Source organism: Sceloporus undulatus, chromosome 2 (assembly GCF_019175285.1).
Source record: "Sceloporus undulatus isolate JIND9_A2432 ecotype Alabama chromosome 2, SceUnd_v1.1, whole genome shotgun sequence".
Classification (NCBI taxonomy): Eukaryota; Metazoa; Chordata; class Lepidosauria; order Squamata; family Phrynosomatidae; genus Sceloporus; species Sceloporus undulatus.
The window spans coordinates 154,014,343-154,028,577 of NC_056523.1; the positions used below are offsets into that span (position 1 = coordinate 154,014,343).

The 14,235-nt window shown below is 41.3% G+C and overlaps 2 protein-coding genes across 3 annotated transcripts in view; one reads left to right on the forward strand and one right to left on the reverse strand.

Annotated features, from left to right (window-relative positions):
* The window catches only part of MAP2K6 (mitogen-activated protein kinase kinase 6), a 1,063,669-nt gene that overhangs the window by 253,103 nt on the left and 796,331 nt on the right, over positions 1–14,235 (reverse strand). The window lies entirely within an intron of this gene.
* Positions 1–14,235, forward strand: part of LOC121921515 (cholesterol transporter ABCA5-like) — a 69,550-nt gene that overhangs the window by 4,423 nt on the left and 50,892 nt on the right. For both annotated transcript variants that reach the window (XM_042449699.1, XM_042449700.1), the window contains exons 4-7: positions 79–240; positions 920–1,017; positions 4,414–4,643; positions 10,381–10,522. In XM_042449699.1, coding sequence (XP_042305633.1) covers positions 79–240; positions 920–1,017; positions 4,414–4,643; positions 10,381–10,522 — 632 coding nt within the window. The remainder of the gene's footprint in view (positions 1–78; positions 241–919; positions 1,018–4,413; positions 4,644–10,380; positions 10,523–14,235) is intronic.

A 14,235-nucleotide genomic window follows, 5' to 3' on the forward strand; every position in this document is an offset into this window, starting at 1 on the left:
TTAAAGACTTTATCTTGCCTTAAAGTTGACTTATACAAAACAAAAGAAACACAAGTATGATATTGTTTTACCTTTCAGGAAAAGATGCCGTAGAATTTTTGAGTGAGGAAGAAATGGAAGAGGCTAGTCTCCAAAGCTCAGAAAAATTTGTAGGCATAATTTTCAATGACTCCATGTCCTATCATCTCAAATTTTCATCGGGACTTCTTCCATCATCTTCAATTCATGTGAAATCAAAGAGTAAATATAAATAAATATATAAATAATGTGTACTTGTTATTTTTAAAGGTGTTAAATTGAGAAATTTGACTTTGATTACTGTTGTGTCAGTGTTTTGAAGAGAATATTTTTTTTTGCCTGAAGCAAACTGTCTAGCCATGTAATATATATATATATATATATATATATATATATATATATGCCTATTAAGAAGAAGGTTCCACTTAATTCAGTGGGAATTACTCCCAGGTACTGTCTAAATCCATTTGCTAATCCCAGCTAGAGTAGACCTACTGACTCAGTGGAATTTAAATGTGTGAATATACCAAGTTTGTATTGATTCAGTGGGTTTGCTGTAGTTGGAATTAGCCATTGGATTTAGTCCTATGCAACAGTCTTCCAAAATGTTTATTTTTGTAAAGTTCTTAAGTGTTTCCTAGGTGAAGGTATAGCAATATAAGAAAACCAAAAAATAATTTTATGATATCCTCTGATAGGCAACCAAAGAACAATCTATCCATGCCAGCATTAGAGCTAGAATAGTGGGGATAAAATGATTGCATAGATCTTTTTAGCATCAGAACTTTGAAATTTGATGTCAGCCTTCCAGTGTTAATGCTTTTTGAACAGTTATCAAACAAAACAATTCCAGGTTTTGCTTCTCATTATTTGTTTTGGGTGTTATTGTTGTTGTTGGTAGCCAGCTGTTCAAGCTCTTCTCCAAACTGTGAAGCTAATGCATACTGGGAATATGAATTTGCAGCACTGCAGATCTGTATTGATGCACTGCTGATAAAGGTAAATAACTGGAATGTGAAGAGTCACTAATTAGTATTGTTTAGCTCTAAATTATTTAAGGTCTTTTAAAAAACTGACATCTTTTCCTGTCTTTTGAGAAAATTCTCAGTACTTCTCCCTGATGCATGGCAATAACAGGTGGCTCTATATATGACTGTTAAATTTATAATGGTTTCCAAAAGGATTTCAGTGCCAACCTTGCCTGGATGTATCATGTATGTGGCAGACTATTGTGAATAGCTGCTGCTAGAGGAGCACTGGTTAACTGTGGACAGTGTAAGTCCATGTATTAAAGTATGACTTGAATTTAAATTGTATTTCCATGAATGGGAGAGCTTTTCTGTCCATAGAAGACACTTAAGTGGAGGCTTGTTCTAGTGGGAATAGGGGGAAGATGTGTGTTGTTTTATTCTACAGTTCCCAGTAACATTCTAGAAGATTCTCTGGCTCTTTGAAAGAGATTTGTTAGGTACAATATCCTATGGTAGGAAAGGACCAAGGGGAAATTGCTAAAAATCTCATCTGCCAATTCCATCCTTAACAGTATCCTATGAGGGTCATTGGACCTAGGACTGAAGCCTGTATATATGCTTCCAATGCCCAGTGAAATGATACATTGTAAGAACCCATGGTTATATATTAGAATTCTACTTTAGAAGAGGGATGAAGATCATATGTTCCTCCCATCAGCTCTGTCAAGCATGGCCAAAGGTGACATGCTAGGAGTTACAGTCCAACATCTGGAGGGCCTTATGGCTCTCACCTAAGGATAAAAATCCTTGACTATTGTCCTATCATGCAAAGATGAGTAATTTCTGTAGTTTTCTCCCTGCTGCAAGAGAGAATAAACATTTCTGTACAGTATTCTCCCACTGTTCATGCATCCTGAAATCTTCTATGTACAGATAAACTTTTTAAAAATGCATCCCCTTCACAGGAAACACTGTTTTGTTGTTTTCCCAGTGGTGTTGCCTGATCAGTTGAAACCCTATTTCTTCTTCGTGGTCTCTGCGAATCATACAAATGGGTTTCCAAGTCAGAGGAGAGGGCATCCATCACTCTGACTTGGGATCTTGGTCGGACCGGGACAAGGTCGGTCGAGGAGCGTGAGTGCCTTCGAGGTGGAGATGGCGGCCTCTCGTACACGGATACGGTCGGGACCGATCTGGACGAGGTGCCCTGCTGAGGGTCTGCTGGATGGGGGTTCAGTCTGGTGAACTCCCTGATGGCTCTGTCCTCCGATACCGACATGTAGTACCGGCCCGTCTGAGTGTCGAGGAACAGGTCCGGTATCTGCTGTCTACGGGGCGGGTCCTCGTAGTCGTCGTTCCCGGAGTGGGGAGGCGACCGTTGTTCCGGAGAGAGAGGAGGAACGGTGTCCTCCGTCCCATGGACAAAGTCCATGGTGGGCTGAGGCAGTGGCGTGTCCGGTACCGGAGTCAGCCGAGCCTCGGGCGTAGGCTCTGGATCATGGGGAGCCGCCGGAATGGAGGCGCGGGCCTTCTTGGAAGGAGAACGCCTCTTGTCCTTAGCCTTCGGTGGGTCGGTACCGGGCTGATCTTTGGACGGCTTAGCCCTTTTAGAGGCAGGGTCACGACCCGTCTTGTCGTGATGCCTCTTCTTTCCCGGCCTCGGAGTCTATTCCGGTGGGAAGAAAGGATTGTCCGGAAGATCCAGGAGGACAGCCGCCGCTCCTGAAGAGGAGGGTCTTAGAGACCTTGCCCTGTCCGGTGACGGGACGTGGGTCGCTCCCGAAAGCACAGCCGGCTCCTTTGGCTTTGGAGCGTGGCGAGATGCCTTGGACGCCCTGGAGGACGAAGGCGAAGCGAGTTGGACCTCTGCTTCGGTACCTCTCTTCGCGTGCGAGCCCTCCGGTCTCTTCGTCGATTTGAAGGCCGGCTCGGTACCCTCAGTCCCTGAAGACTTGTGGGGGCGCTTGGAGGGTTTGTCGGTGGCGCTGGGTGGTTTCGAGCCACGGGCCACATCGGAGGTGGTGGGAGGAATTGTCCCGGCCGGGACACACACCACGCTGGAAACGGCGGCCCTTGCGGATGTCACGCTGGACACACTGGCCCAAGAAGATGAAGCCGGGGGCGCGGAAGGCGGGACGGAAGACGAACGCAAACCTCCCTCTTGCACCTTGCCCAGGGCAATCGCCGAAGTAAGCCGGGACTCACGGTTTTTCCGGGCCTGAGAAGAGAGGGATCTGCAGAGCGGACAGGCCTTGGTGTCATGGTTCTGGCCGAGGCACAACAGGCAGGAGGAGTGCGGGTCCTGGACGGGCACCTTCCGAAGTTACCGGGGGCCGGAGGCAAAGAGTGATTCCAACTGCAAGCTAAAGCGAGCGAAGTTCCCTGAAGCAGCTAGGAACTGGGGAAAAGAGCGGGAAGGCAGGGGCCTTATAATGGGTGGGCGGAGTTACCGCCAAAAAGTTTCTATATGTTGCAAAGTAAACTTTGCCCAGTGATTCCAGTAGGTTCCGAGCAGCACTGCGCAGGCGCAGTGAAACCCATTTGTATGTATTCGGAGATGACCACTCGAAGAAATACCGTTACAGGTAAGCAACCTGTCCTTCTCCACCAAGAAATAAATAACTGCAAATATTCTTTACATCCCTATACTCACCTCTGTTTTACCTTTTTTAAAAGTAAGCTGCAAAACAGACTGTCATAAAAAACCGGCTTCCAAGCATCTTGGGTGTGTGGTGTACAGATGATGCATGCTCCCAAGATGTATGGAAGCCAGCTTCAAGCCACTCAGCTGCCTGGAAGTGGGCCAGCTTCTGGGCTCTCTGGCAGTGCAACGTTTACACTCTGCATGCTGCTGGAGCACCTTAAAGCTAGTTTCCAGCTGCGACGAGGAGGAAAAGCCGGATTTTTGCCGGTGCAAAAAGGAGCGTCTGTTTGCCTCTTCTTTTTCATCTGGCAGAAAGGTGGATTAGGGACGTGGCGTGCAGTTTCCGCAACCCCAATCCACCTTCAGAAGGGGTGGCTTAAAGCCACCCCTTTGGAGTGGTCTGTTTCACCCTTAAATTACTGAGATGCTGGTTAATGACTGATATGGCCATACTTTATATAGTATAATCATTCTGTATTGATTTGTATGGATATGGATTACTAAAGCTCTCTAACATATTCATAGATAGGAATAAATGTTGACATTTTCTTCAAATTGTTAGAATGTCAAGAATTCAGCATGAATGTGTACTATAGCCAGAATGTTTTTCTGAAATCCGTTGTTTCAATTTTTATTGCAAGTGGCTAGTCAGATTATAAGATAAGTAAAGCAAACAAACTGGTATATTTAGTGTTACAGTTTATTTTAGAAATAAAAATGTCCTGTTAAAATAGCTGATGCAATAATGTAAAAACTGGTTTAAACTTTTTTTTTTCTTAGTTAAAGACCAATCATTCAGTTTTGGAGGAACTGGAATCAACAAAAGCCATCATGATGGGAAAGTCTGCTGTTGTGGAAACAAATGATTTTGTTCGCATAGTCATACTAACTTACCTTGTGATTGCCTTTTCACCATTTGGCTATTTCTTGACCATCCATATTGTGACAGAAAAGGAAAAAAAGATGAAAGAATTCTTAATGGTAATGGGACTTCAAGACACAGCTTTTTGGTATGTGAATATGAGATTTAGTTCTTTGACGATACCAAAACAGAATAAGCATCATGTTATCTCAGAGATGCATTATGCAGCTAATGGCAGGAGACACATCATGGCTTGGATCTTAAGATATATTTATTAAGACAGTGGTTCTCATATATTATTCCTCCATGTGTTTCAGACTTCATCTCACAGAAAATCTGGCTAGTGGTCAGGGAATCTGGGAGCTGAAGTTCAGAACATATGGAGGACTAAAGATTGAGAATCACCAATTTAGGATGTTCATGGGAGTAATGCCTCACGTTCCTTCCTCTACCAATGTCCTCACATCTTAATATTAGAGTATAAGGGCTACTGATCGATGGGAAATTTGCCCTGAATCTGCCTAATTCTTCATCAGTCCTCTAAAGGCTGCTTCACATTTTTCAGGATAGCTACTCCCATCCCCCTTTTAAATATCAGGCAAGACTCATGTGGCTGTAGCAGGTGGGAGGGCATGTGGAAACTTCTTCCACGGACTTGCTTAAGTTAAATTATCTTAGGTTCAAAGTCAGTCTTTTGTCCTTCACTCATCCTCAGGTAGCACAAGGGTCTGCTTTTGGCAGTTTCTCCATCTAAATAGCTAAAAGTCATTCAGTTTGAAGTTAAGCAGTCAGATGTGTGAACTTACCTTAACCTGTGGGTTTAGTACAACATAAATGTCATATGAATCTCTATAGATAACAGAGATAATGACTCTGAAAATTAATTACTACAGTTATAGACCAAAGTTGTTCATTTTATACATTGCATTTAGAGCAGTAACCCTTTGCTTTCCTGTTTCTTAAAAGTAATTTAAACAATACTTTAAATAATTTTTTTAAAACACATGCATCATTAAATGAAGATATGCCTCCACAGCAAAGTAAGTTACCACTCACTACATTAAAATAACAATATAACACAGGCCCAAAACACATGGGCCAAATTCTATTATTCTATGGTTCTATGAAATAAAACAGCTTCCAGCCACTGTGAGGGAATTAATTGTGGGGGCGTGGCATTCAAACAACACATGCCCCCAAAGCAGCTGGAAGCTGCTCCGATGCTGTGATCAGGTCCTTTGGACAGGATCAAAAATGAGTAGAAATAATCTGACACCAGGCAATGGTGGCTTGGGACTGCAGTAGTGGTCCACTTTGGAAGTGGGTCATGTGGTTGCTGCAATCCCAGCACAACTGTGGGCAGAGCGGCCAGAGGCTGCTCTTTATTGTCCATGTGCTTCGCCCTTTAGCTACACTAATGTGATTGGGAAAGAAACTAATTACTAATAAGTTGTTATTTATAAGTAGTTATTTCCAAGCTCTGGAGCATATACCACAAGCAATTAAGCTAACCTTCCACTTAACTCTGTACTGTATAATCAACAGATAAGGCTAACTATGAATTACCCACTTTAGAGATATGGAACCCAATGTCAAAGCCTAAGAACTAGAAACACAGAGAGCTTTCTTTCTTCTTCAGTTATAGAAACAGGGTGGTTCAGTACTGCCACACATTAAAAAAAATATCCCTTCAAGTATCAAGGGACAAAAGCATATTGTTGCCTTTGTTGCTTTTTTGTGAGTGTCATTTAACTGAATCATTTATATGATCACTGTTGGATAAGAGGTTGAATATGAATCACCAAAGGCCAGATCACTCTTTTGATTATCCATTTATATTGTACTGCATGGTTTAATGCATTGCAGAATTTAAATATGTAGGGAATGTACAATGAATGTTAACAGTGGCATCACTAGAGTTGGCATCACTTTGGTACAGTAACTCATGGTGTCACCTCTTCCCATACAACACTATACAGAAATCTTAGTAATGTTTTTGTACTAGTGTTACTCACAAATTGTAATTTCCATATGTTACTGAATGTAATGGTAATAGTTGTGACATAAACAATTAGCAAAATTAAAAGTATACAGTTGTCCCTTGCTATCCATGGGGGTGGTCTCTTCTGCCCCCCCCCCAGCGGATAGCAAAAAATGCAGGATCTTAAGTCCTGTTCTTTTCAATGGGCACCTGTGCCCATTTGTGCCACCATCTTCATGCCCATTGAAAAAAACTGCTTGCTGTCCATGGAAGCTCAAACCACGGATGACAAGTACTGTACCTTTAAATTACAATATCATATGCAGATCCTAAATTTATTTACATGCATATAATTCCATGTGATTAAAGTGATTTTTTTTGAAAAAGTTTATTAAATTTAAAAAGAAATGACAAACATAAACAATCACATATAAACCACTCCAACATATCCATACAGTGTGGGATAAGATGGTATGACAACGCTTTCTTAAAATAATTCTAAATCCAGATTCTGTAGCCTTCCTTCGGCGACCTTCCCCCTTAACCTTCTTTATTATATTCATCCATTCTTACTCTTACTTATCTCACTCCCTCTACTCTCTTTTTCTTGACAAATCATACATTCCTCCTAAGCCTAATTCATATCATACTCTTTCTAGCCAAACCTACTCTAACCATCTTCACTTATATAAATCTCCAACTCACTTCTTCGCACCAACTCTTCAGAATCTTTGGAGTCCCTTTTCCCCCCAAACCCTTTTATTCTATTAACTACTCATACCTTCCCATTCATGCCTCACACTAAAACTCTCCACTTCCACCACCATTGATTAATAACTTCTTTTACTCTCATACAGTATAGTTATCTTCTATATATCTAAGACAATTTATAAACTGTTAAATTTCGAGGATAACTGTATTTTCCCCAAAATCAAAGTAGCTCTTAAAAAGAAAAATATCTACTTCTATGAAAAAGGGAGTCAAACAGTGAATACATTTTAGTCTAGTTCCGAATCCAGAGCACATAGATTATATTATTACCCTTAATCACAGCCCATTTCTTATAGTATTATATTAACTAAGGTCAATTTTATAATATATTTCCTTTAATCCCCAGCTGATGATAACATAAAATTATAAAATTATATCACCCCATTTTTTCCTAATATAGACCGAAACTTTACACCAGTCTCTTGATCTCGTCTCCCAGGAATCTTCTTCTATCACATAAGAGAGCTTGTCCATTTGCATCATATCATACAAATACATAGACCAGTCTTGTAAGTTAGGTATTTCACACGATTTCCAGTTCTTTGCATATAGAATCCTGGCGATAGAAACCATATACATTAGGATTTTCCCATATTTCTTATCTAATTCATCCTCAAATATACCTAATAACATAGCTTCGGGGGTGATTTTTATGGCGATTTCTAAAATCTCATTTATTTCTTTAACTATGGTTTTCCAAAAAGTTTTTGCTTTCGGACAGGTGCACCAACAATGGAAATAGGAACCAATAGCCTTATCACACTTCCAGCACTTGTTATTTGTATTTTTATATATTTTAGCCTGCTTTGCTGGAGTTAAATGCCATCTAAAGTACATCTTATACCAGTTTTCCCTTAGATTCTGAGCCGCTGTGAATTTAATGTTATGTTTCCATATTTTTTCCCATTGATTTAATTTGATAGGATGCCCACAGTCTTTTACCCATTTAATTATTGATTCTTTAATTATTTCCTGTTCTGAATCCCACAGTGAAAATTTGATAAGATGTGATGTTTTTTAAAGACAATTTTAAGAGAATATTTTAATTGCATTTTATTTATTTTTAATATTTATTTTTGATTTTTTTTTAAACTGAGGCCCGTTAGACACGGGCTAGTACTAGGGTTAGGAATGGGTCCGTACTAGGGTTAGGAAGGGGTGTCCCTTCCAGAAAACCCTAACCTCAATACGGACCCAGTCTGTACAAAATGGCGGCGCTCTATGTAGACGGTGCCGCCATTACGGCGTCACAAGCGCACCGCCTCTATACGGGGCGGGGCGGACGTGACATTGTCACGCCACGCCAGGGCGCATAGTGCACCCTTTCCCCGGCCGCAGAAGGAGCTCCGAAACGGAGCTCCTTTTGCCGTTTGTGTTGCTGGGTGCAGCATTTACATTGCTGCGCCAGAGACGCAGAGGAGAAAAGGGCCAAGTGGCCCCTTTCTCCTCCTCCCCGCCATCGCCAGGTGTCCTTGGGGCTTGAAGCCCCAAGGACACCCCTTTCCAGGCCGCGGGGAAGCGGCCTGAAAAGTGCCGGATCAGGGCCTCAGAGGCTGCCGTTCTGGCAGCTGAGGCCCCGACACACCAGGGAAAGGGGCGGGTGCAGGCCACCAAATGGGCGGTCTGTAACTCGCCTGAGGCTTTTTCTTTCTTTTCCCACTGAGGCTTGCATCATTCACACCATCTCTTTAGCATTTTAAGGGTATACAGGTGAATGCCACAATCTGCATTTGCCAAAAGGCAAATGTTTAGGGAGCAGTGGTGTCACCCCACTAGAGGAGTGTGAGAGCATCACCCCACACCACCTAGTGACACCTCTGAATGTTAAGCATATAGGGTCTGAAATATGCCATAAGTGGAAACAATTTCTGGGCACAAGAAGAAAAATAAAAGTTTTTCTGAAATAAAAAGAAAGATTTTAGTAAACTTTTAATCACCACAAACAAAAATTCCAGAAAGTCCTTAAGCAGGACACAAGGTCAATATCCTTGTTTGTTTCCAGTCAGTTGTTGAACAGATGTAAACCATCTCTAAACATAAAGGCTGCATGTAGTTATAATAGCTAAATCGTAGATACATAATCTTATCGTAGATTAGTTTATCCAGTGATCAAGTAGGTTAGAAATTATAATCACACTTTGTAATGATAAAAGCCATATAAACACTCACACGCCTTCAGTCTTAATTGCTTGTAGAGGACTGAGACTGGAAAAGTCCAGGGGACAGTATGATGATAAAGGTCATTTAAAGTAGTAGACTCTTCTCAGAAATGGACTATCTTTGTTTCTGGCCATAGTATAATATTAGGTCTCTCCACAACATTTTGAATCAACTCTGAAAACTGAAAAGTTGGGAGGTTCCTCCTGCAAACAACATGTTAGAGTGACTTTTATGGGAATAAACGTAGGTTTAACATATTCTATAACCTTCAGAGATTTTTTTTATACTGCTATTTCTATGTAATAATGGGCTTTCAGTACTAAAAAAGAAGAAAAAGATAATCTTCAATTCATTTCTTCCCCCCCCCCACCCTTAATGTCTTTCAGTCAGACTTCTCTTTCTTGTGTTTCACTTCCCAAATTTCAGTTTTCTGTCACCATTGCCTGTTTTAATGTATTTCCACTGTTCTTTTTTCCATTCATTTCTTTTTTCTTCAAGTTTCTCTTGGAACCATTTTTTCTACAGTATGCATGAAATTGTCACATTATTTCTATTAAATGCATTGTTTATATGAAATGCATAGTGTAAAACTATTTAAAGTGGAGGTTTTTAAATATGAAAATCGTACCATGTGGGGATGGATAATGAGACCACAGGAGGTTTGGAAGTGGAATTTAAATCTTCCTTTCCCTCCTGAGGAAAATTTCTCCTTTAAAGGTGCTATTTACATTGGGGAGAAATTTACCCCAGATTGATAGATGAGTAAATCATCTTCATTATTTGATATTTAATGAATATGAAATAATGCATTTCCATATGTCCTTTGTTATTCTCTGCTTCATTAGTTTCATCCAAGGGCTCCTTTCAGGGCTATCACTTTATACAGCATTTAATACTGTTTAGATTTAACTTTAGTCATTTGTAAAGATGACTCTGAATTTGTGAACCTTCATTGTGTTTTTCCTTTTTCTAGGCTTTCTTGGGTTTTACTCTACGCCAGTCTGATTTTTGTCATGTCCCTTCTCATGTCGGTCATTGCAACATATTCTTCACTCTTTCCTCAAAGTAGCAGCTTTGTGATATTTCTTCTTTTTTTCCTATATGGATTATCCTCTGTAAGTGTGTGTGTATGCTTATTTTAGAGTAATTTTAGAGTCATCCATAATATTGTCTTTCTTAGAAAGGAGTTTCATCACTCCTGCTACACAGACAGCTCCCAATATAGGCATGGCATTTGGTACTAGAATGGCCAGATGGAAAAGAAGATTGAGCTTTTGTACTTATAGGAGAATCACAGAAGGGACTCCAAAGACACCTAGTCAAAGTTTTTTGCCAGTGCAGCCATCAACAGCTAAATCATCCCTATGAAGTGGCCATTTACCCTCTTTTTAAGAAATTTCCAAAGAAGATGGACCCACTACCACTGCTGAATAGCTGTTCACATAATAAAATTTTCCCTGATATTTAGTTAGATTCCCCCTTCTAAACAACCATTAAAGGTACAGGAGAAGCCCTGATCTACTTTCTGTCTGGGGACATGTAGTGAATCGTTTGTGTATCTACAGTGAATAACGCAATTTTAAACCAGTTAATATAGAAAAAATGACAGGTACTAACCCAGCATGCATGGCAACTCTGCCACATCTTCAGTCACAACCTTGTATATACCGTAGAAAGTATTCCCATGCATGGAAAGAACCAATCAGAAAATGGAACTAAAAAAGGAAACATTATATCACCCCTCCCAGAACATATACAAAACACCATCTAGCAAAGGACACTACAGCACCTTGCCCATTATAGTCCACTATACCACTGAGCAGATGTCAAGGAACTGATACCTTACAGATTAAGAAATCTGTACCAGGGCTAGTTGGAGGTGAACAACTTGTGGTTTTCCAGATATTTTTGTATTCCAGCTCCTGTCAGCTCTAGCCAGAATAGTCAGTGGTGAGGGATGCTGGAGGTTGCAGTGCAAACACATCTGTAGGGCTACAAGTTGATCGAGAGCCTGTCAGAGGCAATTGCACATTGCATCCAGCTACATTAAGCTTATATGGAGAAGCCAGAGGCTTCCTGGGGGGAAGGATGTAAACTACAACAGAGAATACTCCATGTGCAAACAATATGTAGTTGTGAAAGAAAATTATGTGCAACATCCAGAATCAGATTTATCCTCAGTTTTAAAGACATGTGGTAAATCTCACCAGGCTACTCTTGGAGGCCAGTACTAGAACATATCTGGTAACTCAGCAAAAATGAAGGATGTTTAACACAAGAAACAAGAGAGAGCAGTTCAGCTCTATTGTAGGAGAAACATGGCATGGGGCCTCCTGAAAAGGAAACATTATTTTCCTTTTTTAACTGCCTAGCTAGCAGCAGTGGCATCTTGTGCCAAAGTTTGTAAGATTGTAAGCCTGAGGGCAGGGAACTGTCTGATTAAAAATAATATTGTAAGCCGCCCTGAGAGCCATTAGGGCTGAAGGGCAGGATATAAATACCTAAATAAATAAATAAAATAAAAGTAGAGACAGCAGGGCTTATCCCTTCCATAAATTAGCTCTATAACTATAGAAGCATGTGAGCAAACAAGACATTATCAGGCCTTTATATTTTGTCAGGGGCTCTGACTTTGAACCTAGTCAACAAATTAAGGTTTCAGGAACAGCCATTATCCTGTGTAGAAGGACAGCTTTAGCATGCAAATGATATCAAGTTCATGTGGGCTGGAAAGACCTGAGACAATACAGTGCTTTAGCCAATCTGAGGAGATGGTGCATGGGTCAACTTTGTGGCCTCATACATCCAGTTGTCTGTTATTTTTACCCACCCCCTTCATCCCACCCATTCACACTTTCAGGTGTCGACATTTGATAGTGTAACAATCAAAAGAAGACTGGGACATGGAAGGGTAGCTATGAAGGAACTAGACAAGATCCCAAAATGTAGAGTTATATTATTGAATACAAAGTTAGGATAGTCTATGCCATAATATTTCCCTTTCTGTATATCATTGTGAAAACTGGACAGGAAAGCTGACAGGATGAAAATCAACTCATTTGAAATGTAGTGCTGGAGAAGAGTTCTGTAGATACTGTGGACTGCTAAAAAGTCCAGTGGATGGGTCCTAGATCAGATCAGGCCCAAGTTCTCCCTGGAAGCAAAGATTACTAAACTGAAATTGTCATATTTTGGCTGTATCATGAGAAGAAAGAAATCGCTGGAAAAGACCATAATTGGTAAAATGGAGGGCAAAAGGAAAGGAGGAAGACTGCATTCCAGATGGATAAACTCAGTCAGAGAAGCCAGGGCCCTGAATCTGCAGAAGCTGAGCAGGGAGGTTGATGATAGGGGGACTTGGAGGCCTCTCGTTCATAGGGTCACCATGGGTTGAGGCCAAATTCAGGGCAATTAATGGCAACACAGATAATTAAGGCAATATCTGTTCACCTCATATATGGAATTGTAGCAGGTTTCTGTTTTCAGATACTCTGTGATTGTTTTAAAATCTCTGATCCTACAAAGGAAAGAGGACCCTAGATTTTCAGTAGCTATGACTGGGGGCAAGTTCTTTGTTTTCATTTTTTTAAAATAATGTGCTTCCTATGATCATCACTGAGGTATATGGTGTCCAGATGCAGAAGAGGACAAGGCTGCTGCACCTTTAAGAGGGAGTTTCAGCAGGTGTCGCATAAACTCTACTTGCTGGAATTCCCTCTTTACACAGCTATTAAAGCTGCAGGGGTCCACCCTTATTGCCATCAGGCAGCCCTTCTCAATTATTTTCCTCCTTTGGGGGCTGCTAGTGTTTTCTTCAAAACAAAAATACTACGCTAAGACATGTAAATATGCACTGTGCAGGAAATATAAGCTTTTAGGCACGATCCCCTAAGTGAAGGCGAGGCCTCACATCCCATACTAGTTGGATGGCCTGAAGTAAAGGCAACAGTGCTCTTGTATTTTCAACTTGAGAGGCAAAGGAATTTCTGCAGACAGTCAAGGAAATTTTACACAGAATGTGGTACATTAGTCACACAAAAAACCCACCTCACTTGTGCGGAACGTTTTTGTGCAACAACTCCCCCCCCCATGTTTTGCAGAGAAATAATTTTTTGTTGAAAAAATCCCTGAAATTGGAGGAACTGTCAAACTCTCTCATGGTGGAGAGAAACCTTTTGATATTCTTTATTCTTGTGTGCAAGAATGAAGGTTTATATCCCTAGTAATATTACACCATCTGTGAGGAGAGATATAGGGAGGGGAGAAACAGACTGCTTAGACAGCACACATGATTCTGACTAAGAGTCTGTACACACAGACCAAAAGGCCCGTGTTCCCCTGTCCTGGCAACATCCTGTGCCAGTGATGTAGGCCAACAGACCCCAATTGGGATCACACAGACCAGTTGCTGATCAGGTAGTTCTGGCCCCAAAGGCCCTTAGTGTAGACTTTTAAAACCAGCTGCTCCTAGAAATGCTGTCACATCAGCTGGCAAACTGCACAGCTGCACACTCCCTTCCTTGCCTCTGCCATGTCCCCTGTGAAGGTCCCAATCATAGCCTGTGATGTTGGAAGTGCCTGGCCACATGAGTGAAGCCTGGTGCTGTGTTTCTGCCCTTACAGGCTGCAGCAGATGCCTTCACAGGGGCTTTGGTGGTGGCAGGTAAGAGAACGCACGGTGGCAACTTCATGGCATGGCAGTGTGTGCATGTGAATACCTGCCCATTGCCACAGGTATGTACTGTGGACAAGAATTAGCTGGGACCACTGGCAGGATACCATGGAGTATCCTGCACATGCGTATAGGCCCTAAGTCCTGCTCCTTATC